The 26,298-nt window shown below is 37.9% G+C and overlaps 9 protein-coding genes across 9 annotated transcripts, besides 3 other annotated features; 3 read left to right on the top strand and 6 right to left on the bottom strand.

Moving 5' to 3' along the window:
- Nucleotides 1-422: 422 nt before the first annotated feature.
- On the bottom strand, nucleotides 423-3,476 carry LRG1 (GTPase-activating protein LRG1; the record flags this gene model as incomplete). Its single annotated transcript, NM_001180300.2, has 1 exon — nucleotides 423-3,476. The coding sequence occupies one exon, from the start codon at nucleotides 3,474-3,476 to the stop codon at nucleotides 423-425; it is 3,054 nt and encodes a 1,017-aa protein (NP_010041.2).
- A 1,816-nt stretch (nucleotides 3,477-5,292) lies between these two features.
- On the bottom strand, nucleotides 5,293-5,664 carry YDL241W (uncharacterized protein; the record flags this gene model as incomplete). The annotated part of the gene is made up of 1 exon (NM_001180301.1): nucleotides 5,293-5,664. One exon carries the CDS (start codon nucleotides 5,662-5,664, stop codon nucleotides 5,293-5,295), a length of 372 nt encoding a protein of 123 aa, NP_010040.1.
- A 1,322-nt stretch (nucleotides 5,665-6,986) lies between these two features.
- On the bottom strand, nucleotides 6,987-7,340 carry YDL242W (uncharacterized protein; the record flags this gene model as incomplete). The annotated part of the gene is made up of 1 exon (NM_001348898.1): nucleotides 6,987-7,340. One exon carries the CDS (start codon nucleotides 7,338-7,340, stop codon nucleotides 6,987-6,989), a length of 354 nt encoding a protein of 117 aa, NP_001335753.1.
- Nucleotides 7,341-7,732: 392 nt separating this feature from the next.
- AAD4 (putative aryl-alcohol dehydrogenase) lies at nucleotides 7,733-8,722 on the top strand (the record flags this gene model as incomplete). The annotated part of the gene is made up of 1 exon (NM_001180303.1): nucleotides 7,733-8,722. The coding sequence occupies one exon, from the start codon at nucleotides 7,733-7,735 to the stop codon at nucleotides 8,720-8,722; it is 990 nt and encodes a 329-aa protein (NP_010038.1).
- A 350-nt stretch (nucleotides 8,723-9,072) lies between these two features.
- On the bottom strand, nucleotides 9,073-10,095 carry THI13 (4-amino-5-hydroxymethyl-2-methylpyrimidine phosphate synthase; the record flags this gene model as incomplete). The annotated part of the gene is made up of 1 exon (NM_001180304.1): nucleotides 9,073-10,095. The coding sequence occupies one exon, from the start codon at nucleotides 10,093-10,095 to the stop codon at nucleotides 9,073-9,075; it is 1,023 nt and encodes a 340-aa protein (NP_010037.1).
- A 464-nt stretch (nucleotides 10,096-10,559) lies between these two features.
- Nucleotides 10,560-10,806: an origin of replication (ARS403; Autonomously Replicating Sequence).
- A 2,132-nt stretch (nucleotides 10,807-12,938) lies between these two features.
- On the top strand, nucleotides 12,939-14,642 carry HXT15 (hexose transporter HXT15; the record flags this gene model as incomplete). Its single annotated transcript, NM_001180305.1, has 1 exon — nucleotides 12,939-14,642. The coding sequence occupies one exon, from the start codon at nucleotides 12,939-12,941 to the stop codon at nucleotides 14,640-14,642; it is 1,704 nt and encodes a 567-aa protein (NP_010036.1).
- A 1,900-nt stretch (nucleotides 14,643-16,542) lies between these two features.
- Nucleotides 16,543-17,616, top strand: SOR2 (L-iditol 2-dehydrogenase SOR2; the record flags this gene model as incomplete). Its single annotated transcript, NM_001180306.1, has 1 exon — nucleotides 16,543-17,616. The coding sequence occupies one exon, from the start codon at nucleotides 16,543-16,545 to the stop codon at nucleotides 17,614-17,616; it is 1,074 nt and encodes a 357-aa protein (NP_010035.1).
- Nucleotides 17,617-18,484: 868 nt separating this feature from the next.
- On the bottom strand, nucleotides 18,485-20,314 carry MPH2 (alpha-glucoside permease; the record flags this gene model as incomplete). The annotated part of the gene is made up of 1 exon (NM_001180307.1): nucleotides 18,485-20,314. The coding sequence occupies one exon, from the start codon at nucleotides 20,312-20,314 to the stop codon at nucleotides 18,485-18,487; it is 1,830 nt and encodes a 609-aa protein (NP_010034.1).
- Nucleotides 20,315-23,345: 3,031 nt separating this feature from the next.
- On the bottom strand, nucleotides 23,346-24,497 carry COS7 (Cos7p; the record flags this gene model as incomplete). Its single annotated transcript, NM_001180308.1, has 1 exon — nucleotides 23,346-24,497. One exon carries the CDS (start codon nucleotides 24,495-24,497, stop codon nucleotides 23,346-23,348), a length of 1,152 nt encoding a protein of 383 aa, NP_010033.1.
- A 409-nt stretch (nucleotides 24,498-24,906) lies between these two features.
- Nucleotides 24,907-26,162: an origin of replication (ARS400; Autonomously Replicating Sequence).
- Nucleotides 25,395-26,298: a telomere (TEL04L; Telomeric region on the left arm of Chromosome IV; composed of an X element core sequence, X element combinatorial repeats, and a terminal stretch of telomeric repeats).

The following is a 26,298-nucleotide window of genomic DNA, read 5'->3' as shown; positions in this document are numbered from 1 at the left end:
ATAGAGCATGGCAGATATTTTACCGCTGGTATTGCTTTTCCGAAATTTTGGTGGAATATTCTTCTGAAAGATTTCAATTTGCTAACAGACTTCTTAAGCACTTACAAGAACAATGTAACTTCTGATCTGCTGTTGGAGATGTTCTGAGATATAAACAAAATTTACATCAAAAGGCGAGTAATACAATGATACAAATGATTATAAGTACATACTAATGTTACAATTTCTAATTCCATTTTAGTCAGAATATACTATGTTGTATAATAATAAAATAATGTCCATTTCCATAGCATACTGGTAAGATTTTATTGAAATAGGCAAAGAAAAAAGCAAAGAACTCTAATAAGAACGACAAACCTCGAAATCTGAGGGGAAGGAGAAGAAAAAAAGGAAAATGAGGGGAAACTTACAGTTTCTGCCTATTATTTGTTTATTTCACCTTGTATGACCGTTGTGGTCGAATCTTTGACTGTGACAGGAGTTTTTATGTCACATTCGGAATAATCGATTGTTTTACTTTGCATAACGGTGGAAATAAAATGGTTGATTGATTCGTAGTTATCTAATTTTTGTAACTGCACATCTTTTAAAAGATTCATTAAAAATTTCGGAACCATTGCCATTTCTTCATTGTGAGTAATCAGGTAATCAACTATCTCAATAGCCAAAAAGTAATTTTCTCCCTTGTTTTGAGCGAATGAATCAACTAAACCTGATTCTGGTTCGTCAGGGACGTTATCATTGGAAATTTCTTTATGTCGCAAATATAAAATATTAGGTGTTATGACTGTGGATAAATTGTGAATGTCCATTTTTGATCCCATTTCATTCTCAATGTAAGAGAATGAGGACGTCCAATGCAAAAATGACAAAAGTGCCTCCAGTAAATTGCGATTGTAAGTGGGTAATAAGGAATATATTAGCAATATAACACGCTGTTTCTCATCCTCTAAATCAATTTTCGCGGCCTTAATCCATAGTTCATATAAGTCTGTCGATAAAATCGGTTGGGGAAGCTCTCTGATAAATTTCTTCAAAAGAGCAGATAATTGGATTGCATTTTCTTTCGAGAAGTCTGGAGCTTCTGTTGGATTACTGTCGATGTTAGCAGTTAGTTCTCTCAGTCTTCTGATATTTCCATTTTTCCTGAAAATACCTTCTACTGACATATCCATTTGCCTCAAAGATGATATTAGCTCGTCAATAATTATGGGGATCCTAATCTTCACTGGCCCCACACCTAAATCGGAATCAACACCCCATTTCTCGCACAACACATCTAAAGGAGCACCAAAAACAGTCTTAGTGATGGGCTTTTTAGGCTCCATGCTCATCATGATTTTCATTCTGTTCCAAAAGCTACCTGTGACTTGCTTTTCATTCGAGAAGACCATTGAGACTAAGCTAGTATAGTTAGGATCAGTCTTCGATATCAGTTGTTTACCAGCTAGCAGTGACAAACTGATAGCCCTTATCATCGAGAGTTCCATCGTACTTAATTCAGAGTAATAAACTCCGCTTTTCTTGGGAACAACATTCGAAGTTTCGTCATCGGTTTCTTTTAGTTTTTTAAAGTGTGCAAAAGCGTTAGGTCTTAGCTCCCTTGCTTGTTCAGCGGCAACAATACGTGAAATATCATCTAGTGTCAACGTCTTAGTATTACTGAAAACATTTTCACGTGTGCTCACTTGTTGGCTCGATGATGGGTCATCTGTTTGAATCACAAGATTTTTACTATCTCCTTGTTTTGTCGGGTCATTTAAATCTGTCTCTGCAGTTTCCAGTATCACTGATTTTCTAGCTTGTTGTTTGTTATGAGTGACCCGAACACTTTCTCTTCTAGATCTCAATCTTTTAATATCATTCAGTGTCCTAATGTAAGTTTGTTCCTTTAGCATAGTACTCTGTAAAGAGTTTCTGCCTACCTTGTTAGATGCTTTCGATTTCAACATTACAGTTCTTGATTTGACTAGGGCAATTTTTAGAAGAAAAATTAGTTGTGCTAGCTTAGTAACAAATTTGAAACCCGGCACAGAGGCCGGATCATCAATTGAGCAGTGAGAACATAGTATCTTTTTTTTCTCTTTATTAAAGGTGGGATCCGTCAAACTCCTCGGATTTATATTCTTATGGCATGAAGAACAAGTAAAACAAGCAATATGCCACCGGTGCTCATAAAATTGAATGCATTCCTCCTGTATGTATTTATTGCATCCAGCGCAACTATCTGTGGCGTTAACAGGAGTCTTTATATACTGAAACGGGTTATTTTCAAAAAGCTCATTTTTCTCTACTTCTCTTAAAAACCTCAACAATGGATTAACAGAATGAGTCAACTTATTGTTTTCTAGAGCCGTATATAGCCCAAATCTTGTTAACAGTTTTAGAAAATGGGCTAATCCAGTAATAACAGACATAAAAGATGAAATTGTGATAGTTTCGTTTTTGTTTTCTGTCCCTAACTTTCTTAAGAGTTGTAAATATATCATAATTTTTGTGGACAGATTTTTGGGAAACTTGCTGTATTTACTGGCCGCCATTGCGTTGTTTTCAATGCATTCTTGATCACTGTTAACTGGCATACTTTTGTTCGTCGAGAGGTTTAAAGTATCCAGTCCCCGGAAAAGACAGTCGATTTTTAGTACCAACAGACCCGTAGACTCTATGCCCTTTAACTGATCATTGCTTGTCAAATATTGAAACATATCAGAAATGCAAGAAGCTGCCTCTTCCTCAAAACGATATAAAACCGACCACGTTTTAGATAGAATAAAGTTAAACGCCTGCATTTGTTTATCTAACTCGTAGGCAGTTGGGTTTATATCTTTGTCTCCGGAATTTGGGTTATATTCCAGCTTGGGAAGGTACTGCAAACCAACAGTTTCTGCTGCTAAATTTACATGCCAATATTTATGAATTCCATAACATTCCGGATGCCAACAATGTATTTCTTCACCTTTAGGAAACTCGATATATTGATCCGATATTGGGAACTCGCACCCTTTGCAACGTTTCGAAAAATACTTGAGAAAGTGGTACTTGCAATACAATTGGTTTCCGTACATGAAGCATTTTTTAACCCCACAAGGAGTAGCACATATTGTACAAGAAAAATGCTCTTCGTCGTATCTGTAACCGAATGCGGTATAATATAATCCACGCAATGGGGTATCACATACATGACATAACAAATTATGTCTTCTAAAATAATCGTATTGGCATAACAATATAGATTCACTTGTCTTGTCTACTTGATATGGGAAGTACTTCGGTTTTAAAGGTTTCTGACAGTCTTGGCAGGTAAAACAACTTTCATGATAATATTTACCGAGAGCCTTTAAAGTTGTTTTAGTTCGTTGGCTATCGGGTATAACTAACTTGTTACAACGGGCGCATATTTTCTTCTGATTCTTCACCTGCACGGTCATCGGAGATGCAGTATTCAGCGATCGATAACCAGCAGAATTTTGAATCATTGCTCACCTCCGGTACTTGTTGTTTGATAATTTGTCTGCTCTTTTTTTCTTTGGATTTGAATAAATACGGTTGCGTATATCTGGGATAAAGGCCAAATAACAATGTTAAGGCAAAGACGGATACTGTTTTGAATGAGAAGCCCAATTGCTGGTTTCTAGCAAGAACAGCCTTGGTTGGCTCGAGAGGAATGATTTACATATTTTAAATTCTCAAATGACGTTTCAGATTCTGTTCTTATTTGTTTTCCATTTTGTTTACATCTTCCGTGCCCATCAATACCCGGCATACTTTGAAGACGAAAAAGATACTTACATAAAGATAAGGATATACTCGCCAAGATCGATTTCTTGAAGTAAATACTTTGTGGGGAGGTGTTGTAGCGATGGGCTAACCTGCAAGCATTAAGTTATATTTACTAGTGAGGTACGTTGTAGAAAAGTGCGTTACAACGAGAAGTAATTCAAACGTAAGTAGCACATGCGGGCTTCTTGATATATTTGCTAGCTCAAAAAGCTAACTGAGTACAACATGGGGGCCACCCATGTTGATTATGTTCTGGTCGTAAAGTGATCTTTTACGGGTTATATTGTTTGCCCATAATTTCAGTTTTGAGGTGCCTATCGCTTCTTCTCGTTTTGTTTTGGGAACGTTTGAGTATTTACTTTATAGTGCACTTTTTTGCGTTTTCATCTCTTGACTGTTCGAAAACCAATGTTGGTGAAGGAAATAGCTAAGTATGACCTCGCCTTAAACCAATCTTAGTATCCTGTCTCTTTGCCACAGCTATTTCCTACTTCCATTAAGATCAATTTCTTTGCTATTGGAATCACAGGCGACTTAGAATGCATTTTCTATACTAGTAATTCGCAATTTTCTTGTTTTCCACAACGGTTTAATACTAAGCAGATGATATGACAATATGGCAAACATGATATACAGAAGAGAGCTTAATGGGACCAACTAAAGTTAGATGACACCATGGTCCAATTTTCTGAGCATGAACAACGGCAGAACAATAGCTGAACTGGACCGATTTGATTTTTGAACAGGAAATCTGTAATTTTTTATGCTTTGTTTTATGTAGCGATTTTATGATTATTGTTAATTATACATCTCACAAAAGCCAAGAAGAAATCTGAAAAAGTGAGCCCACACGTAGACTATTTGACGCTCATGAAAGTTGTCAAGCCTTGTGTTAGCGTTAACGTACTTCATTTAAAACATGGCCGCTTCGTGAGAAGTGGAAGCATAGTATCGATATTTTCTATAATCTAAATTATTTTAGTGCCCATAATGCAGTATACTGTATCGTATAGGAGTTCTGACTTGCTAATGTAACACAGTAGACTTCACCTTCACTTATGGATACCATTGGCTTATTAAGACATCAGAGTTCATTAAATGAATAGTAACAATCCTTGCGCAAAAAAAGGCGTCGATGACGCACTTTTGCGTTCAAGTTTTATATACTTGGAAAGCTATGACTGATGAGACGGACCTGTTTCGCATAGAAATTCGGTGCTTAACATGTAATTGCACCTTTGTTTTTGAGAAATCCATGAATTTCGCGGTAAAGGCTCGATTAATGATTATTCTATATATATGTACTATAAGCCGATTATCGCAGTTTTTCCAGCCTCCTTAGTAAATTACCCACTGTTTTAAGATGAGTCCTACTGACGGGTTACATTTTTATAGTCTTTCTTCTCAGGCGACCCAAAGTTCTGTCTGACTGTCTCGTATTATATGTAGAAACGATAAAAAATTATATGGTGGCTACTGCGACCACCAATCCAAAGTGTCATACCTTGAGAATTAGACAATTGTATACAACACTAGCATGAACAGTATGGTAAATTTGGCGAGAGAATGAGAAGGCCTTGTATTATGTATTCCCGCATTGGTTTCTGTACCTTTCCCTTGCAGAAAACCACATGCATAAAAGTCGCTTGCCACATAACTCGCATTTGTGAAGCCATGCGAACCACACGTAAACGTTTCAGGACTTTCAGCAGGCTGCCCAGTGAGAAATGTATCATAAAAAATTGAATAAGTTGGGTTCTTTTCTTTAGCAGTTTTCTTTCCTTCAGCTACCCCACAATTATAAATTTCTGTCGGCGTATAGGTTTGATTAATATAGCCCTTGCTACCGCACTTAAACAATAGAGCATTTTCAGTTACGTTCATTTTTTTGTGTCTCTATTATAGATTTTTCTTGGGTGTGATGCAAAAATCGCTGATAGGAATTATAATAAAGGAATATATATATATATATATATATATATATATATATATAGGTACTAATTGGCTTTTCTTATACGCCTCCTATTGATTCACTGCCGAAAGTGCCCTGTTATATACGACAATCATACGCCTGTTTGCAAATAGTCAACATATTCAACTCGGAAGGTAAAAGATGAAAAGGCAATTTTTTTGATTTTCTAAGAAAATGCGCAGCGGGCAGAAGGGTCTTCGCAGGCAACTGAGTAAAGAATATGAGAAAAGCCTCTAAATGTTGAACCCTGAAAAAGTTTCATCTATTTTTGATAAAGACTTTTCAATAGTGCAGGATCACGCAAGAAAAAAAAAGGTCCTTAAGAGCAATTGTGGGAAAATATAATACAATGCTTGCGTTAAAACTTCTAGTTACCTTTTACAACCGAAAGTAAACACTAGCATGGGCTTGGAGACGAGCAGCGCAAATTATATAGTTTGAGATAGAACGCTTTCTCCGGTATTGCCTGGGGAAAAGGAGTCACATGATTAGAATCGGCGAAATTTTTTTTCCAAAATTAACAGCAGGGTTGTCTGGATGTTTTATTGAAAATAGAAGCCAATGACAAACACAAGAGGCCAGTAGTATATTAATTTTAATGTGCATTCTAAAGCATCCTCACGTCTTTCAATCTGAAGTTACTGTTCGAGAAGGAGAAGAAAAGAAGGAAAAATGAAGGATATGAATAATAACATGAGTACTAGTTACGTCCAATCTGGTCACACCATATATTGATGCATCTTATGCGCCATAACTTCTTTTTTTGTAGCTATAATTTGTTGCCAGAAAAATGAAAACTTTTCAAAATCAACCAGTTTCCAATTTTTCTGCAACTCGTTATTTATGAAGATAGATGATGATTGACCCCCTTTCTCCAAAAATCGATGCAGCATTGGGTTATTTTTTGAGCTTTCTAATTATAGGGCCATTTTCTAGCAAGACTGTATAGCACATGCTCGCAAAGAACATGGCGTAATGTTCATAAGAAACAAATTTTGTAAGTTTCTTGTGCCTTTTGAGTTTGAAATCATTGACCAGAACAATGAGAACTCTAAACACGACAAATGGATCTTAAATCAATTTTCTTGAAAACATCTTCCAGTTTCGATATTCGCACATTTGCCGGTAAAATAGTGCAATCTGCCTATACCTTTAAAATGGGATCTTGAACGCGTACCTGAAGGTTTTTTTAAATAAGGCCGAACCTAAATGTTGCCTTCAAAATTAACCTGTATCAAATTTTGAAGCCGAAGTTGGTATCCTCACATTGTCTAACCTCATGGTCTCCTAAAGTCCGGCGATCACTTTCCGTTGCGTGACTATTGATGATCAGACTGTCAACAATGTCGTTCCGGGCCTCCATAGCTTGAAGAATTTTCGTTGACGGAACTAGAGGAATGGCAGATGGAGATGACCTTAGTTTCATGTCGCCTTGATAGTTATCAAAGAGTACAGAAACAAGACGTCTCTTGCTCAATAATAAGGATTGGATCAGGTGCTTACAAATTTTATTCGTCATACAAACAATTACTAATATTTTTTTAATATTAAGCGTACCCCTATTTGATTGGCTCTCTTCTAAATTCATACGTTTTAAAATCCGCTTTCAACCGTCAACATAAAATTAGTAAGCAGACCTCGTTCCAAGACCCAACTAAGTTGCACTAAATATCCTCGAACAAATTGGGGGCAGATTTTTGAACCATATAAAAGTCATGACAATATTTCCAGATCAAGGACAGTTGCAGTTCTTCCTTTCATCGGCCAGCTGACGAATTGACTGAGCGGCTTTGTATTTCACTAGAATACACTTCCTATAGCTACAAAATATTATTCAATAATATTAGTGAATTATTTAAACCTCTACCTGAACCACCTACCGAGTTGGGACGTCTCAGGGTTCTTTCTAAAACTGCCGGCATAAGAGTTTCACCGCTAATTCTGGGAGGAGCTTCAATCGGCGATGCATGGTCAGGCTTTATGGGCTCTATGAATAAGGAACAGGCTTTTGAACTTCTTGATGCTTTTTATGAAGCAGGAGGTAATTGCATTGATACTGCAAACAGTTACCAAAATGAAGAGTCAGAGATTTGGATAGGTGAATGGATGAAATCAAGAAAGTTGCGTGACCAAATTGTAATTGCCACCAAGTTTACCGGAGATTATAAGAAGTATGAAGTAGGTGGCGGTAAAAGTGCCAACTATTGTGGTAATCACAAGCATAGTTTACATGTGAGTGTGAGGGATTCTCTCCGCAAATTGCAAACTGATTGGATTGATATACTTTACGTTCACTGGTGGGATTATATGAGTTCAATCGAAGAAGTTATGGATAGTTTGCATATTTTAGTTCAGCAGGGCAAAGTCCTCTATTTGGGTGTGTCTGATACACCTGCTTGGGTTGTTTCTGCGGCAAACTACTACGCCACATCTCATGGGAAAACTCCTTTTAGTATCTATCAAGGTAAATGGAATGTGTTGAACAGGGACTTTGAGCGCGATATCATTCCAATGGCCAGACATTTTGGTATGGCTCTAGCCCCATGGGATGTTATGGGAGGTGGAAGATTTCAGAGTAAAAAAGCAATGGAGGAACGGAAGAAGAATGGAGAGGGTCTGCGTACTGTTTCGGGTACTTCTAAACAGACGGATAAAGAGGTTAAGATCAGTGAAGCATTGGCCAAGGTTGCTGAGGAACATGGCACTGAGTCTGTTACTGCTATTGCTATTGCCTATGTTCGCTCTAAGGCGAAAAATGTTTTCCCATTGGTTGGTGGAAGGAAAATTGAACACCTCAAACAGAACATTGAGGCTTTAAGTATCAAACTGACACCAGAACAGATAGAATACTTAGAAAGTATTATTCCTTTTGATGTTGGTTTTCCTACTAATTTTATCGGTGATGATCCGGCTGTTACCAAGAAGGCTTCACTTCTCACGGCAATGTCTGCGCAGATTTCCTTCGATTAATCAGATTTCTTTTTTGGTGCGTTTGTGTAAGAAATATGTCCTTATATATTCCACGCTATCTACTTTTATACTTTTGAATAAGCCGCACCTAAAAACAGTCTTTATCCCTCACCTAATTCAGGCGTAAATTGTGCAGGTTACAGCATTTGAAGTGGTAAATCGAGGCAACACAAGACTTTCGATACTTGGAGGCAAGTACGATAATTACAAGGGAAAAGAAGCTGTAATAAAAGGCTCATAAATAATATCTTAATAGTAAATATCTAAATATCAGGGAGGAAAAAAAACCTAATGGGAAATCATAAACAAGTCGTAGAGGAAGGCTACGCTCGAGGAGTGACGAAGTGCGTTTAAGCTGGAAGAGCCAATCTCTTGAAAGTACCTTCCTGTCTGCATTTTTCTTGATGAATAGCCATCAATCTTTGGGCTTCCAAAGGATCAGAAACCTCTTCTGGTTCTGGCCAGGACAGGTATTCATTAGTGTAGTTCGAGACATAGTCTGGTGGCAGAATGGCTAATCTCTTACCGTAACCGGTAACCTTCTTCCAGTCACGGTGAACATTGTACAAAGATGAAGAGAAGTAAGCGTAACATCTTTGATATTGCTTGTAGGATAGATCGTTGTTCAATTGAGGCTTGAAGTCGATGTATTCTTTCCAAGCCTTCACAGGGTCGGCTAGAACGTAGTCGGTTGCCTTCTTGATGGCTTTCAAGAACTTTCTGACCTTTTCAGGGTTCTTCTTCAAAAATTCATCGTTGCAGATGTAAAGAACGGTACAGAAACAACAGCAACCCAAGCAAGCCAACTTGTCAATTCTCAACATTTTAGCATCAGAAGCTGGTCTACCTTGCTTAGCCAAGTATTCTTCCAATTCAACTTGTTGCATACATTCGATACCGATACCGGCATCGATCTTACCTTCAATGATGTACTTGGCGACATTCATACCACATCTGACAGCGGTGTAGTCTTCTGGCTTCATACCGTAGTGCTTGGTCAATTCATCGATTTGGATCTTACCAAATTCACCAACGTAACCGATCTTCTTGCCCTTTAGGGACTGGAAGTCTTCAGTGATACCACTGCCCTTTAAGTACAAGACACCGGTGAATGGTTCGTCCAACAAAGAGGCAACAGAGGTCACTGGGAAACCACGGGCCTTGGCAGCCAAGGTGTGGATCATGGCTTTCAAACCCATGTCGACCTTACCAGATCCAATTAACTCAGTGACATCCGAAGGATTGGTTGGTTCTAGGATGGCAATGTCTAGACCTTGCTCCTTGAAGTAACCTTTGGTTTGAGCCAAGAAAATTGGAATATGGTATGGGGTTGGTTGCCAGTTCAACAAAAATGTGATCTTGTCTGTAGACATAGCTTGGAAGTATGTGTATTGTTGTTGTGGTATTTTTATATAATTGAAAAGGTAAAAGAACGAAAGAATGGACAAGAATATTGTTCATGAAGATGATAATACGAGGTTTTTATATGTTTTGTTTGCTGTCGTCACAAGAGATTGATGTTGCTTATTTTGCTATAACAGCACCATTTTACATAACCTGGATAAGTAATATTTCAAGCCTTCTGCTAGTTGAATAATTCGTATATTTCATAGTTCATAAGCCATCCAATTCGAATTGAGCTCATTGCATCATAGCCAAAAATCGATAAATGCATTAACGCTGTTACCTCCAGGTGATTGCTGTCTTTATGCATTAACGCGCCAATCTTATTCCCTTAAAACATTACGCCGGCAAAACGCTTAATCGCATATCCCAGTTGGCCCGAAAGAGAATGCACATATACAAATATATATGTAAAGGGAAATACCTTGTGACTACACCTATGCCTAAGTTTCAGTATCTGAACTAGGATAATTTCGATTATAACTCTAACATTTTTTACGTTTTCTCCATATTTCGAATTGTTCCTTCTTCAATCAAAATAATAAAAAAAAAAAATCACAAAAATGACTATAGTATTTTGAGCCCAACATGACTGCGAAATTGCTATTAACAATGATTAGTCAGTAGTATTGAATAACTTAGAATTTAAAACTACCTTATACAAGATGGGCATATAAAGGACATGCCAAATGGACATATTAAATACGCTCGATGTACCAGAACATCCAGGAACTTACCATAGAAAAATATGTAACGACTTATAAACTTTAAATAAATTAGAGATTCAATGAATCTCTAATTTTTTCCGCCCGCCTATTGAACTTTTACTTTGTCATTAATCTATTCTGAAATAGGTACAGAGCGACGCCAGTGTAAACATATGTGTGATGGACATCAGCATTCAATGTATATCTTATCACACCAGTTTATCCAAAGATAGATGCAGTTTTGAAATTGGTTACTTAGAATATTTCTACTACATTTCGATAACAAATATAACTATTTTGAATTTAAAAGTTGAGTATCCAAAAATTTTAGAAATACATACAATTACTTCCCAATTACTTCCCAAATATTCTCCCCCCTGGTTTGATATCATAAAAGCACCTTATGGCAACAAGATTCCCGGGATAGTAATGCTATTTTAATGTATATCTATTTCTCGAATACTTGTATCTTTACTCCACTACCCCTATGCAAGAAGATAAGCGATAGTTTTTGTTCCTTCCTCTTCCTACTCTGTTAATTAACTGAAAATTATTTATATTGAAAAGGTACTTGTAGCAAATTAGACAAGGAATTCTCCTGGTATAAAGTTAGAGAAACAGAAATATGAAACGGCCACCCCAGGTATGAAATATTATCTTAAGAAGAGCCATGAACACACATGAATAGATTCTTGAGACATGCTTAGGGTAACAAAGACTGTAACGCCTTGTTGCAATACTGCTTTATTCAAATTTTTAAATTGTACGGAATTGTGGTAAGGAGAATGTGCAAATAACTTAGCATGAAACGGTGCTATAGTTGAATCATTGTATGAGGTAACATCACTTCAACGAAAAGAAGAATAAAATTGACCTGCACATGGAGAAAGCGTAATATATAAAAAATGTTTACAATTTTGGCGCACTATATGGGAGAACAGCTGCTGGATAATATTATGCCCTTACTTCATTTCACCATATCCGTTTACAGTTCAAATCTCGCCGTCGAGCCATAAATTCTCAAAATTCCTTTGCAAATATTTTGCTTACCTGTAACCGGCAGCTTACATTCTTCCGTCATAATTTCTCAGACGGATGACATAAACCATTTTTTCAGAATCCTCGATAACATAATCGATCAAAACAGTAATAAACATTCTCTTGCACAAAATGGACTTTGGCAGCAAATCCTGAAATATTGTGGAGTATTGCCAGAGGTAAAAGCAACGTTGAACAAATTATGACACTAGACCTCTTAGGCATAAAGATGACATCATCTAGGTACTCGTAAAGATCCTAACCACAGATTCCACCTTAAAAGACGACAATAGTAACTTTGTCCTTGATCTGGGTTACTAAATCAGCGATATGATCATTAAAGTGAATATCCCCTTCTTAAAATGTACCAAATATCTTATACGTTTGCAGTTTTTCTTTTTCTTTTTCTTTATTTCTTTGGTAAGGACTAGGTAATTATTTCCGTATTTGGCTCCTTTGGCGCTTAAAAAATCTTGTACGCAAATTTCCACAAGATATTGCGTGACAATTACTATTACTGAAGTTGAACTTGTTTCATGTCTCCGCCTGTGTTAACTCCGTTTTGCTTAACTCCGTCTCGTATTACAGTAAATTCATGATGTGCCTATGAATATGCAGCTAGCCTGCTGCAGGCAAAATTATTTTTAGCTTTGTGCGCTACAGTGGTAGTAACTTAAAACTTAAAAGCTAAAATGCAAAAACAGTAGAGTGCGGGGTATGCTTTTCTTTTGAACGTGCACTGCGCAGAGGCACAATTTAGCAAAGAAGTCAGGCAAGGTAGATGATGTAAACAAACGAGGACTTGTACTGCGCATCTTGAACCTTTCAATATCATAAGTGCAATCAGCTAAAGGTTTGATTTTCCGAATGCTCTGCAAAAAAGTTAAACATGGTTATATAACTCAAGTATGATAACTCCAGTGTTGGCCTGTAATCACCAACTTTCAAACGTATAAAGAAAGTAAGTAATTCATTGTTTGCTTCAGGTTTAGTCTTATTACTATCCATAGAAGTAAAACTATTGATATTATTGACAGAAAAGGAGGAAAGGAAACTAAAGGAAAAAAATGGCAAGCGAACAGTCCTCACCAGAAATTAATGCAGATAATCTAAACAGTAGTGCAGCTGACGTTCATGTACAGCCACCCGGAGAGAAAGAATGGTCAGACGGGTTTTATGACAAAGAAGTCATTAATGGAAATACGCCAGACGCACCGAAGAGAGGCTTTTTAGGTTACCTTATTATCTACTTACTATGCTATCCTGTATCCTTTGGCGGTTTTTTACCTGGTTGGGATAGTGGTATTACTGCAGGCTTCATCAATATGGATAACTTTAAAATGAATTTTGGTTCTTACAAGCACAGTACTGGTGAGTATTATTTGAGCAACGTGCGTATGGGTCTTCTCGTGGCCATGTTCAGTGTAGGATGTTCCATTGGCGGTGTTGCTTTTGCGAGACTTGCTGATACTTTAGGTAGAAGGCTAGCAATTGTAATCGTGGTTTTGGTATATATGGTTGGTGCAATTATTCAGATCAGTTCGAATCACAAATGGTACCAATACTTTGTCGGTAAGATCATCTACGGTCTTGGTGCTGGTGGCTGTTCGGTGTTGTGTCCAATGCTTTTATCTGAAATAGCCCCCACAGATTTGAGAGGTGGACTTGTCTCATTGTACCAACTTAACATGACCTTCGGTATTTTCTTGGGTTATTGTAGCGTTTATGGAACAAGGAAGTATAGTAATACTGCGCAATGGAGGATTCCTGTGGGACTATGCTTTCTGTGGGCTCTAATTATCATCGTTGGCATGTTATTAGTTCCAGAGTCCCCAAGATATCTGATTGAATGTGAGAGACATGAAGAGGCCTGTGTCTCCATCGCCAAGATCAACAAGGTTTCACCAGAGGATCCATGGGTACTCAAACAGGCTGATGAAATCAACGCCGGTGTCCTTGCCCAAAGAGAACTAGGGGAAGCCTCATGGAAAGAACTTTTCTCCGTCAAAACAAAAGTCCTTCAACGTTTGATCACAGGTATTCTTGTGCAAACCTTTTTGCAACTTACTGGTGAAAACTACTTCTTCTTCTACGGAACTACCATTTTCAAATCAGTTGGGCTTACTGATGGGTTTGAGACTTCGATCGTCCTAGGTACAGTGAATTTCTTCTCCACTATTATTGCTGTTATGGTCGTAGACAAAATAGGCCGTCGTAAATGTCTGTTATTCGGAGCGGCTTCAATGATGGCTTGTATGGTCATATTTGCAAGTATCGGGGTAAAATGTCTTTACCCTCATGGCCAGGATGGTCCATCCTCGAAAGGTGCAGGTAATGCCATGATTGTGTTCACATGCTTCTATATATTCTGCTTTGCAACGACATGGGCCCCTGTTGCTTATATTGTGGTTGCCGAGTCATTCCCTTCGAAGGTCAAATCTAAAGCAATGTCAATTTCGACTGCATTCAACTGGTTATGGCAATTCTTGATTGGTTTTTTCACACCATTCATTACTGGGTCTATCCACTTCTATTATGGTTATGTGTTCGTAGGTTGTTTGGTTGCTATGTTTTTGTACGTTTTCTTCTTTTTACCAGAAACAATTGGTCTATCTTTGGAGGAAATCCAGTTACTATATGAAGAAGGTATAAAACCATGGAAATCTGCATCTTGGGTACCACCCTCAAGGAGAGGAGCTTCTTCCAGGGAAACTGAGGCTAAGAAGAAAAGCTGGAAAGAAGTTTTGAAGTTCCCAAAGAGTTTTAATTGATCAATATGCGCGCTTGATAAACATGCTAAGAGATAAATTCTTGAAAAAAAATAGGGCCTACTGTAAAACGAAGTGACACGTAATTTCAAATTTAATCAACAAAAAACTACGAGTTTCTTTGCAAACTCCCTTTTTCGGACTACTAGTACTATATAAAATAACGAGTTATTTAGTGAAAGAAAGCGTTTGGTTAAGGCAACATTGTACGAAGTTCTGTTTCTTTAAGGCAAAGCAGAGTATAAAAAGTAGGATGCTTATGGAGTGAAAACGGAGTGGTGATGAAGATGGGGAAGTCAACATAGGTCCACTTGAGTGCTTATGGAAGATCCTTAAAAATGCATTTCCAGGAACGTAACACTGTACCATTCCTCTAAATAAAGTGTATACAATAATATAGAAATATAGATTCTTCCCAAATATTCAGTTGTTACTATAAAGGGAATATTTGAGCTCGTTATTAGCGTGGCCGCACAAACAACCATCATATTAGAAGAGATAACTTTGTTTCAACTCGGGGGGGCAAACTTTCTCATGCTTCGTTAACTTGGCAAATACAACAAGCATACTTTTTGCGGTGAAAACATTTTGAGGCATGTTTCCACACAACATAATAGCGAATGGAGTAAGATTTTTTTTGTAATACAGTAAAAAGACCTCATATAGGTACCCGTACAAAGTCTCTGACCTCTCTGGGTGACCTGGGTCATTAGTAGTTCAAGGAGCATCTGCCACTAAAAGATTTGTGACCTAACTGTGGTAGTAACCGTTAAAGACACGGTATTGAAACAATGGGTTCAAAACAGTCGAGGGTTTTAGCATTTAAGTCGGCATATGTCCATTTCTATCCTTTTTCCAAGTCTATTGAGTTTCTTTATCTTTTTACTTATTTCCTTTTTGAAAGGTCTTACGACAAAGTTCAAAGCTTGATGAATTGTCTATTACTTTATTTGCTAAATTGAAACTCTGGATGAGTACCAATTCTTCTTTTCATTTTGCGATAATTGACATTATGATTTTTCAACTAATTAACATGATATTGTACATAATTTTTTAATATCAAAGCGCTACGTCCACTGAAACTATAGAACCGTTCATCTGTCGAATCAACATCTCTACAATTAGTACGAAAGCTTAGTTTATCAATTTTTTGTGAAAACTTTGACTAATGACGTATTATTGTGGTGTGCATTACGACCAAAAGGCGGGCTAACAATTCCAAGGAAAAAAGCTGGTGTAAACCTGACTGTTTGCCACGGCTTTTCTTACTACTAAATCGGTAGCAGGCATGAAGGAATCGTGAATGGTGTGACCTGAGACAAGGAGAGGCAGGCATGAAGGCAAACAAATTACGGGGGAAGGCACAGGAGATACCCCCACTAAAGATTACCCCACAATCCCTTATTTTCTCGAGCTCCCTGCAGGAGAGTAAGTTTTAGGCACATATAGGTGCAGAAAATAAAGTTTTCGCGGACAGCTACTGCCGAGTGGCAAAATCTATGTTGAAGTTGGAAAGTTACGCCTAGCTTCAGGAACCATCGGGCTTGGTTGGGGTGAATAATGAAGGAACTTCGTTCAGAAAACTGTTGTCTTTACCAAGCACTTTAATGCTTTCTTCCTCTTCAACAGTTAAGGTTCATCATATTCTATTATCTCCGGTCTCGTATCTCCTTTCTCCGGTCACATGAAGCCTCTGTATCACCTTGCTAACCGCATTTCTTCCATCTAAAGTATGTTCATTGCCATAAGTTGCTTACTCTCTCTTTAATATATAGAAAAAAATTCGACATATAAAAGGCTCAATGTCTTACCGTTCATCTTTATGAAGAGATATAGTATAAGTGGAAAAAAGAAACATCAAACAATCAACAAGAAAAAATACTAAAAAAAAAAATTGAAAAATATGTCTCAAAATAGTAACCCTGCAGTAGTTCTAGAGAAAGTCGGCGATATTGCCATCGAGCAAAGACCAATCCCTACCATTAAGGACCCCCATTATGTCAAGTTAGCTATTAAAGCCACTGGTATCTGCGGCTCTGATATTCATTATTATAGAAGCGGTGGTATTGGTAAGTACATATTGAAGGCGCCAATGGTTTTAGGTCATGAATCAAGCGGACAGGTTGTGGAAGTTGGTGATGCCGTCACAAGGGTCAAAGTTGGTGACCGTGTTGCTATTGAACCTGGTGTTCCTAGCCGTTACTCTGATGAGACCAAAGAAGGGAGCTATAACCTTTGCCCACATATGGCATTTGCTGCAACTCCTCCAATTGATGGTACTCTTGTGAAGTACTATTTATCTCCAGAAGATTTCCTTGTGAAATTGCCAGAAGGCGTCAGTTATGAAGAGGGCGCTTGTGTCGAACCCTTATCAGTCGGTGTACACTCTAATAAATTGGCTGGGGTCCGCTTTGGTACCAAAGTTGTTGTATTTGGTGCAGGTCCTGTGGGGCTTTTAACTGGCGCAGTCGCCCGCGCTTTTGGTGCCACCGACGTCATTTTCGTCGATGTATTCGACAACAAGCTACAGAGAGCAAAAGATTTCGGAGCCACAAACACTTTCAATTCTTCCCAGTTTTCCACCGATAAAGCCCAAGACTTGGCCGATGGGGTCCAAAAGCTTTTGGGCGGAAATCACGCAGATGTGGTGTTTGAGTGTTCAGGTGCTGATGTTTGCATTGATGCCGCTGTCAAAACAACTAAGGTTGGAGGTACCATGGTGCAAGTCGGTATGGGTAAAAACTACACTAATTTTCCAATTGCTGAAGTTAGTGGAAAGGAAATGAAATTGATTGGATGTTTCCGTTATTCATTCGGTGATTATCGTGACGCTGTGAACTTGGTTGCCACAGGAAAAGTCAATGTCAAGCCATTGATAACCCACAAATTTAAATTTGAAGATGCAGCCAAGGCTTACGACTACAACATTGCCCATGGTGGAGAGGTAGTCAAGACTATTATCTTTGGTCCTGAATGAAAAGTGAATACTTTTCGGCACTGGTTCATGTCCATATATATAGACCAATTCAAAAGCAGTAATACTTGAAAATAACACCGAAAAATAAAAATTTAAATAGTAGACACGTTTAATGACTTAAAAACTAACTTTTTCATATCTAATATTGTAAAATGGGCGGAAAAAGCTTAAGAATATGTTATTTTACAAATCAGAGCGCTGACACATATAGAGAGCTATATGATATGAGTGAGAGCAACTCTCCCGTATATGCTAAGAATATTGTCGCTTATTAGGATTGAAAGATAGGATCAATGAGGAATAAATGTTACCCTTTTTTCTTAAAAATGTAAGAGGAAATTATGAAATATACTCTGATTTGTTTATTATTGATTAAGAACAATATAATAACCGCTCTGGTAGCTACTGTACATATAATTTGACGGCATATATTGCTCATATATAAAACTACCGCATTACTTCCAGTTGATAGATTTTTAACTCAGTTTCAGTACTGCCAGAACTGCTCATTCGAGATTTTTTCTATTTTTAGAATAGGTAAAATTGCACTTAAATGTATAAGGGATGTACGAAGTGAGTGCCCAGACTGTTACTATGACAATTAAACTAATGTCGATGACCATTTGTTTCGACAACTCCATCTTCATTTTCTTCACGCGCCATACTCGGATGAGAAAGAATCTTTTCTCTAACTATACATTTCCAAACGCAATGATCAAGAAGAAAGCTAAATGTTACTTTGAGTTCAATTACTGAGACATGTCATGGGAATATGAGGAAGAAACAAATCTACGTGTATTATACTCCGTAACATGTAGAGTAAATACCATAGTTACCTATTTACCTGTGTCGATAAATGTTCATTAGCTCATAGGTGATGGGATACATTGCTATTCCTCTGCAATGGAAGCTTCGATATCTCCCTTGGGGTCGTTATGAGAGACGTCTTTAGGGGGGTTTTGACAACAAACGGATCTACTTTCGTCGATTTGAACTTTCTTGCAGAAACTCCAAGTTTAAATAACTCATTTATTTCCACGAAAGTCTTTCCGGCAGTTTCTGGTAGGTCAACCACAGCCCAGATTAAAGTACAAAAGCATAAGACACCCCAGAAAAAGCCTGACTTAGCGCCCCAGTTCCACTTCTTAGAGTTCAGTTGGTATAAGATGAGAACGCTACATATGATACTGACCACATTATAAGTGTTACGTGCTAGAATGATTGTTTTCGTTCTTAGTCTTGAAGATGGCATTTCAGAGACTAGGCAAAAAACGACCGGGGCAATTCCTAAATTGTAAAAAAATGCTACAGCCATTAAAAGAGAACCACTTCCCATTTTGGAACCGTGCGTACTTGAGCACCCCAAACCGCCAATAATGAAAAAAACAATGGTTTGGAAGGCTAGTCCAAAAGCGTAAAGGTCATATCTACCAAAATACTTTGACGCCCACCAAGATAGAAATGTAGCACAAATACCGAGACAGTATTGAATAATACTAAAAGTGAAGGACATTTCAGTACTAACGCCAGCCTTTTCGTAAAAGTAAGTTGAATAACCTATTAGTATTGAACCACAAGTGGCTTGACCAGCCCAGCAGAGACAAGTAATTCTCGTTCTTCTTCGATTAATCTTGTCTTCAAAACAATCACTATAGGAGCCTTCTTTACTTGTGAGTCTCTTTTCCTTATCTATAGTCACTTTTATTTTGTCCACCTCCAGAGTTACTAGTATTTCTTTTTCAGGTCCCTTGCCGCTTAAAGTTCTTCTAAGTGATCTCCTTGCCTCATCAAACCTTCCTTTTTTAACTAGCCACCATGGAGATTCAGGTGCAAAAAAAATTCCCAGTGCTAAAGGAACTGGCAAAATCCACTGTAGGGCAAATGGTAGTTTATATCCTAATTCTGAATCCGCATATTTTTTTTGAGAATTTTTCATGATTCCAGCTGCAAAAAGTTGTCCAAATAACCAGCACAAGTTTGAATAGGTTGTAAGGTAATATCTCAGAGCCAATGGGCATATTTCAGAAGCGTAAGACACCGTCAAACACTGAAAACAACCCCATGGCATCCCGCACAATGCTTGTCCCACAGCAATCATGCCTAAACTATTGCAAAAGTACAGTATAAAAGTGAAGGCAGCTAAAAAAAACAATGCAATAATCAATGTGTAACGATTTCCAACAAGATCCACGGAGGGCCCCGTTAGCTGTAGCCCCACAATTTCACCTGCCATATAACATAAGGTCAGCCCGATTTGCCATGACGCTGAAATTTCCCATTCTCCAGTTTTGTCATTTTGTGAGCCAAACTTTCTCTGAAAAATAGGCAAGGCGTAGAAAGCTCCAAGAATAGCTGTGTCGTACCCTTCCATGATTAAAGTTGTAGAGACCAATAGTGACCAAGCTGCTGCCTTGGGATATGTATTCAATGCTGTCGCAAGTGGCATTCCTCTTTCACTTTCGTCTGCCTCCTTGGCATCCTCAGTAGCGTCAAATATCTCTGTTATTACTTTATTGCTATCGCTTGGCGCTCTTGTATCCGGACTGAACTCAACATGAACAATATCTAAGCCGTCCTTCTTAGTTTGATCATCCATTTCTATCCAGCTGGGTTCATGCGACTTAGCCTTTCCTGGGTATACATTCGAGTCACTTGTATTTTCCTTTCTTCTGTTTATGAGAAAAGATAAGTTTTTCATAGCTAGGTAATGGCTTTACAAGACCTGTATCTCTATTTGTGTTAGATTTTGTGATGGTAATCTTTGCATAATAATTCCAAGAACAGGCCTCTAAGAATTACAAACAACGATTACAGATGACCCCACCTTTTTTTTATATTCTATAGTCAACACTATCATGAACTTGTGGCATACTCATTGCATATGGCTGACAGGATGTCAAATGCTCCCTTCTACGAAAGATTCTGTGCACGTAAAACGCGGGGTGTGGAATGTCGCGATGACTCTCGAGCAGAGAAAAAGACAAACATATAACGAGCTGATTCCTCTCCAGAAGAACAAAGCCAACATTGATTCAAACAGAGGACTTAATATGATTGACTCTCTGGAAACTGCAACAGTGTGATTATAGATCAGAAATTCATGCTGTAATTTTAGTATACCGACCTGTCGCGATGTTGCAAGCGTGACAGATCTATACATATTTCGCTAAAACTGTCGGTAAAATACCAACACGCTGCACTGCAGACCACAGATTCGAACCGAAGCATATTTTCAGAAATTTACGAGAGGTCTTTATAGTCACCAAAATATCCATATTGAGTAACTAGAAAGAAAAAAACACACATACTGTAGTCCACAACCTGTTTACGGACAGGTTCTGGCTGATGGGATAACCACTCTACCTGACTGCTCTTCTACTTCATATTTACCTCCCGAACAACGTGAAATCTTTTTGCTTGGAGAAAAACAAGTAAAAAGTATAAATGGAGATGAAAGATCCACCAATAAATTCCAGCTTGATTTTTCAACATATGATGACAAATGTGAGTGCTAAATCTAAGTCGTAAGACAAATAAGAACTTTTACCATAATCAGTATCCTGGGAAAAGTGGTAGAACTACAGTTTATCAAGCTTACCCACAAAGCATTAAATATGCTCCCACAATAACCTCTGGAGTGATATAACAGGTATGACTTTCAAGTTATAGTATATTAAAGATCTTGGAATTGGGCGGTTTAGGCTTGTTCATTTCAAAGCTCGAGTAAGATTTTAGTATACTTTTCCCTATAGAAATATTTCCGACATAGATTTTTTAATATAAGCACTTCTTCCATGACATTTTGTTTCAGTTATCTCTCTTTCGTCGCTACTTGAGAAAACTATATGGTTGTACGAAAAAGAAATGGCCAAAATATTCTTTGGGCCTTATTAATCTCATTACTATTGTAAGAGTTGGCCCTTAATTTTACAGAAACACTGTTTTAAGGCCAAAAAAAAAAGATGCCAAACATAGAAAGGAAATGTCGCTTTACTTGGCTAATTGGCTCTAAATCACAGGTCTTAATACTCGAAACGCCATTGATGTACTGTGCACAATTTCCATTCCGGGTTAATTATAAAGATATCAGCGTTTATTTTCATCCATGGCAATGAAAATTGTAAAATAATCATCATCAAAATTTGATATGGTTGCAATAGAGGGAATGATTTGATTTTTATGAGACTTATACGCATCACCCTGTATTTTTGCAATTACGGCGATTTATAAAACTTATAACGGAATTTAAGAGTTTCATCCTACCAAGCGTAATCATAGATATAAAAATTCTATTGTGCAACTCATATTTGTCATTGAAACAGGGACTTTTCTCCGAAGTTTAATATCTAGTATGAGCTATACACCTTAACCACTCCTTACTTGTAAAGGTACGAAAAAGTTGTCGTTTTAGCGCGCACTTACTGATGGATGCTGAATCAGTATAGTGTTTCACTGCGGCAGTAAACTACTCACAGTAGCAGGCACGTACTATGGAAGTTGTTTCGAGGCGCATGATAGGAAAAAGGGTACCAAAAAGGATAAGAAGAGAAAAATTTCATAATGGGAAGTCACTGACGAGGGTTGGTGGTTATCCGTTTTAAAAAAATATTATGCAATCAAGCTACAACATCCTGTAAATTTTGTAGTAGAAAACTTCTATTATAACGGTTTCTGAATTGGCATATAAAATAGTCAAAAGGTGATCTTTAAATCAACGGTAAAAACAGTGAAGCTGGTCCTGTTGTAGAATCGCCATTTCCTTTGTGGTGATAGGTCTTTAAGTAAAGTAATGGTGAATTTAGCTAATTTGTTAACCAACGCGACTCCAGCTAACTGAGCGCATGGTCTAATACAGTTCCGTTAGAAACATATTTTCATTTTGATGAGGTATCAGTATTTGGCGACTATTATTTGAATGCATCTGTAATCTGGATGAATGAAACCTTTTATGAAACCAGAATTGTCCCAGCTATTATCAATGTCCGTGAATGGCTTGACCATATGGAGGCAAACGATCCTTCACCTAGTGTAACTAACCCACTCGAAACTTCAATTATTATGCCTTTTCAACGGTAGCTCCCGCTTTAATGGAGGATATGAAAGTAGCATAAATGAACTAGAAAAGTGTATTCACTGTTCTGGAATATACATGGTACGCAAGAGATATAAAAATTTATAATAAACGTACGTTATGCCCGAAGTGTATCCCGAACTACGGGTTAAACTAAAGCTTTTTAATTACTAGTAGGTTGGAGGTTTACCAATATGCGTTCTTCTTTAGGCCTTACATTACTGAAACAATACTGGAAAATCACTCTTATGATGCTTTTAAGTTATCACATTTAACTTTATGGCATGGCCTCCGTTTGAGCGCACGGAAAGATTTTATAGTACTTTAGTATGACTATTCGTTAGCATTGCTTTATGGTCGTACTCGGAGTAAGAATATTTTGTGAGTGAGCTGGTAAGATGAGGATATTGTAGAATAGCATTTTTGCTCTTATGTGTATTCCTGGTATGATATATAACATTTGTGCAGCTTCTTACTGATGAATAGCATATTTCCTGTTTAAGAGAGGTAGTAGTGATTAATTAGTAATATTAGTATTACTGCATGATAAATCGCTTGATAAAAGTGTCCACTCGCCTTTTAAAGTCACTCAATAGAGTGTAGTATTCATATCTAACAGAATGCAAAAGTATGAATTTTTAAGTCCAGAAGGGCGTTCTCATTTCTTCATTAAAGACTCTTCATTGCGGGACAATTGCGCTTCTTTAATATATGGCCATAGTTCCACATTCAATGGTAAAAGCCACATAGATTTCTTTGCAGATAGAAGGCGGTAGAAGAAGTGGCTAAAAAACCATTCACAGTCAATCCCGTCGAAGAAAAACTCTTCATTCTTCCAGGCTTTTTTCTCAAACAAGTACCTATTCATTTTCCTTGCAATTTCGTCCCATCCATTCGCACCACTTTCTTGCTCATTTATAATAGTCAACAAGAATTGCATCTTGTGTTCCATTTTCACGAGTAAAGCAGTCGTCCTCATATTTTGGAAAAGCCACACCATCATGAGGAAAAACAATCCAGGACACAAGATACGAAATGCAAGGCAAAAATGCTGTGACACGCAGATACAGTTCAAAAAAGCAAGCCATAATGGTAGAGAGTAAATAGTGAAAATCCGCTTTAAAAACCAAGTAAGCTTGGACCGATGAATATCCTTGGGAAGCTGAACGTCTTCCAGGCCAACAGGGCTCCATGATTTTTCAGTAATAAACAACTTCCACTGTTTGTCAAATCCTGTAGCATACACTTGCAAAGCCTCTTCGATATAAGGGACAGAATCCTTAAATGACTTAACCTTGGCAGCTTTATCTTTTTTCAAAGAAAATGGTTCAAGAACAGTTGTTCTGAACATTTTCTCACAATCCGTAGCATTGAAAAAGAAATTCTTAGTATTCCAAGCCTTATTTTCATATAAGTACGAATTTAGATTTGCTACAACGACTTCCCAATCATGAGGATCAGAACTTGGTGTGTTTTCAGTAATCTCTTTGCAAAACTGAATGAGTTGTTTCGATAAGGAACGCTTACGAGAAAGTCCACAAATAACAAGGACAAATATTGGTCCCAGAAACAGGACCAGAAGTGAAACTATAAGTGGGTAAATACAATTGTTGGAAAGTTTCCACCAGACGCTAAGTGGTAGCCATAATAGCATCCAGATGCGAAACGCTAAGGACTTGTAAATTTCATAACAAAACCAGGTAAAGCTGCTTCTGAAAAGATCTTGAGGTAGAACAATCTTTTGGGATTCGAGCTGTTTGAAGGATAACACATCTACGCTTTTCTCATCTTTGACTTCATTCTCTTTCATTTTCGGTAGTGAGATGGCAGTTCGAGGGGTTTTTTATTCGAGATAGTAACTTCTGGCTTTTCGCTTTTATACAGCAGGAAAAAAAAGCCGCCGAGGCGCGCGCGTTCATGCAATGGCTCAGTAACCTCGTGATAGAAAAAGGGCAACAATGTTGGGCTATTTTAGGCAAAGAAACTCAGCTATTCGAAAAGGGTATCCATTTCATTTCCTGTTTTCTATCTAGCCAATTCAATAATCGTAATAACGAATTTACAAAACTTTAATGCGGGTACATCACGGTGTGCCGTAACGTTGGTTTACATTTAAGGTGCGACCAGCAATGTCACTGCTCGTACAGCGGTTACCGCTTGAATGAAATACATATTTTAAGCGTAGATTTCCTGTGACAAAACTGTGTAAACATCTAGTAGAAAATAGACGTAGCTGTCACAAATATTTACACAGGAAAGAGTCTGTCCTACGTATCTGACATGAAGATTCATAGAACCAAGTTACTTCCCAATGTGGACAACCTTTCGATACCATGTCAATAGCTTCCCCTTATGTTCGGTGTCACTGTAAAACGGATCAAAGCAAAACCTAGAGGTACGGTGGTACTCAGATCATGCATGACCTCTGGGTAATTAGCACTTCTCCCGCTTGTTTTGAGATTCTGTATATAAATATTGCAAACAAAAGGATAGAGCGCGGATGGCAGCCCTTACAGTAAAAATTATTCGTTTTAATCATGCGTCAGTGTGAGATTCTATGACAATAGTATGAGAAGATGGGGTGAAGTAAAAGCGTCTGTATGACTATAGAGTACAGTTATATTACAATATATGGAATAGAGCATAGTGGTATGACGATATTAAGGAACTTTAAGTTAATGATACCATGATAGTATTAAGACGCAATTAAGTGTGTTTATGTATTATGGTTGAAGAATAGAATATTTTTATGTTTAGGTGATTTTAGTGGTGATTTTTTTGTAATATTGGCATAAGTGTATATAAATTGAGTGGTTAGTATACGGTGTAAAAGTGGTATAACGTATGTATTAAGAGCAGTTATACAATATTTGGGGCCGCCGAATGAGATATAGGTAATAAAATGTGGATAATCGTGGGAGTTATGCGTAAATGGCACAGGGTATAGACCGCTGAGGCAAGTGCCGTGAATAATGATGTGAGTGCATTTGGTACTGATTTAGTGAGAATGGGGCCATGGTGTGGAATATGAAAGTAGGGTAAGTTTGAGATGGTATATACTGTAGCATCCGTGTGCGTATGACATATCAGTAGAAGTGAAGGTGAGTGTGGCAAGTGGCGGTGGTGGTAGTGGTGGTATAGAGTGGTAGGGTAAGTATGTATGTATTATTTACGATCATTTGTTAACGTTTCAATATGGAGGGTAGAACAACAGTACAGTGAGTAGGACATGGTGGATGGTAGGGTAATAGTAGGGTAAGTGGTAGTGGAGTTGGATATGGGTAATTGGAGGGTAACGGTTATGGTGGACGGTGGTTAGTGGTAAGTAGAGAGATGGATGGTGGTTGGGAGTGGATGGTTGAGTGGGGCAGGGTAACGAGTGGGGAGGTAGGGTAATGTGAGGGTAGGTTTGGAGACAGGTAAAATCAGGGTTAGAATAGGGTAGTGTTAGGGGTAGTGTGTGGTGTGTGGGTGTGGGTGTGGTGTGTGGGTGTGGGTGTGGTGTGGGTGTGGGTGTGGTGTGGTGTGGTGTGTGGTGTGTGGGTGTGGGTGTGTGGGTGTGGGTGTGGTGTGTGGGTGTGGTGTGTGTGGGTGTGGTGTGGGTGTGGTGT

The sequence above is a fragment of the Saccharomyces cerevisiae genome, chromosome IV (assembly GCF_000146045.2).
Source record: "Saccharomyces cerevisiae S288C chromosome IV, complete sequence".
NCBI classification, from domain to species: Eukaryota; Fungi; Ascomycota; class Saccharomycetes; order Saccharomycetales; family Saccharomycetaceae; genus Saccharomyces; species Saccharomyces cerevisiae.
This window is presented reverse-complemented; position numbering and strand designations above follow the sequence as displayed.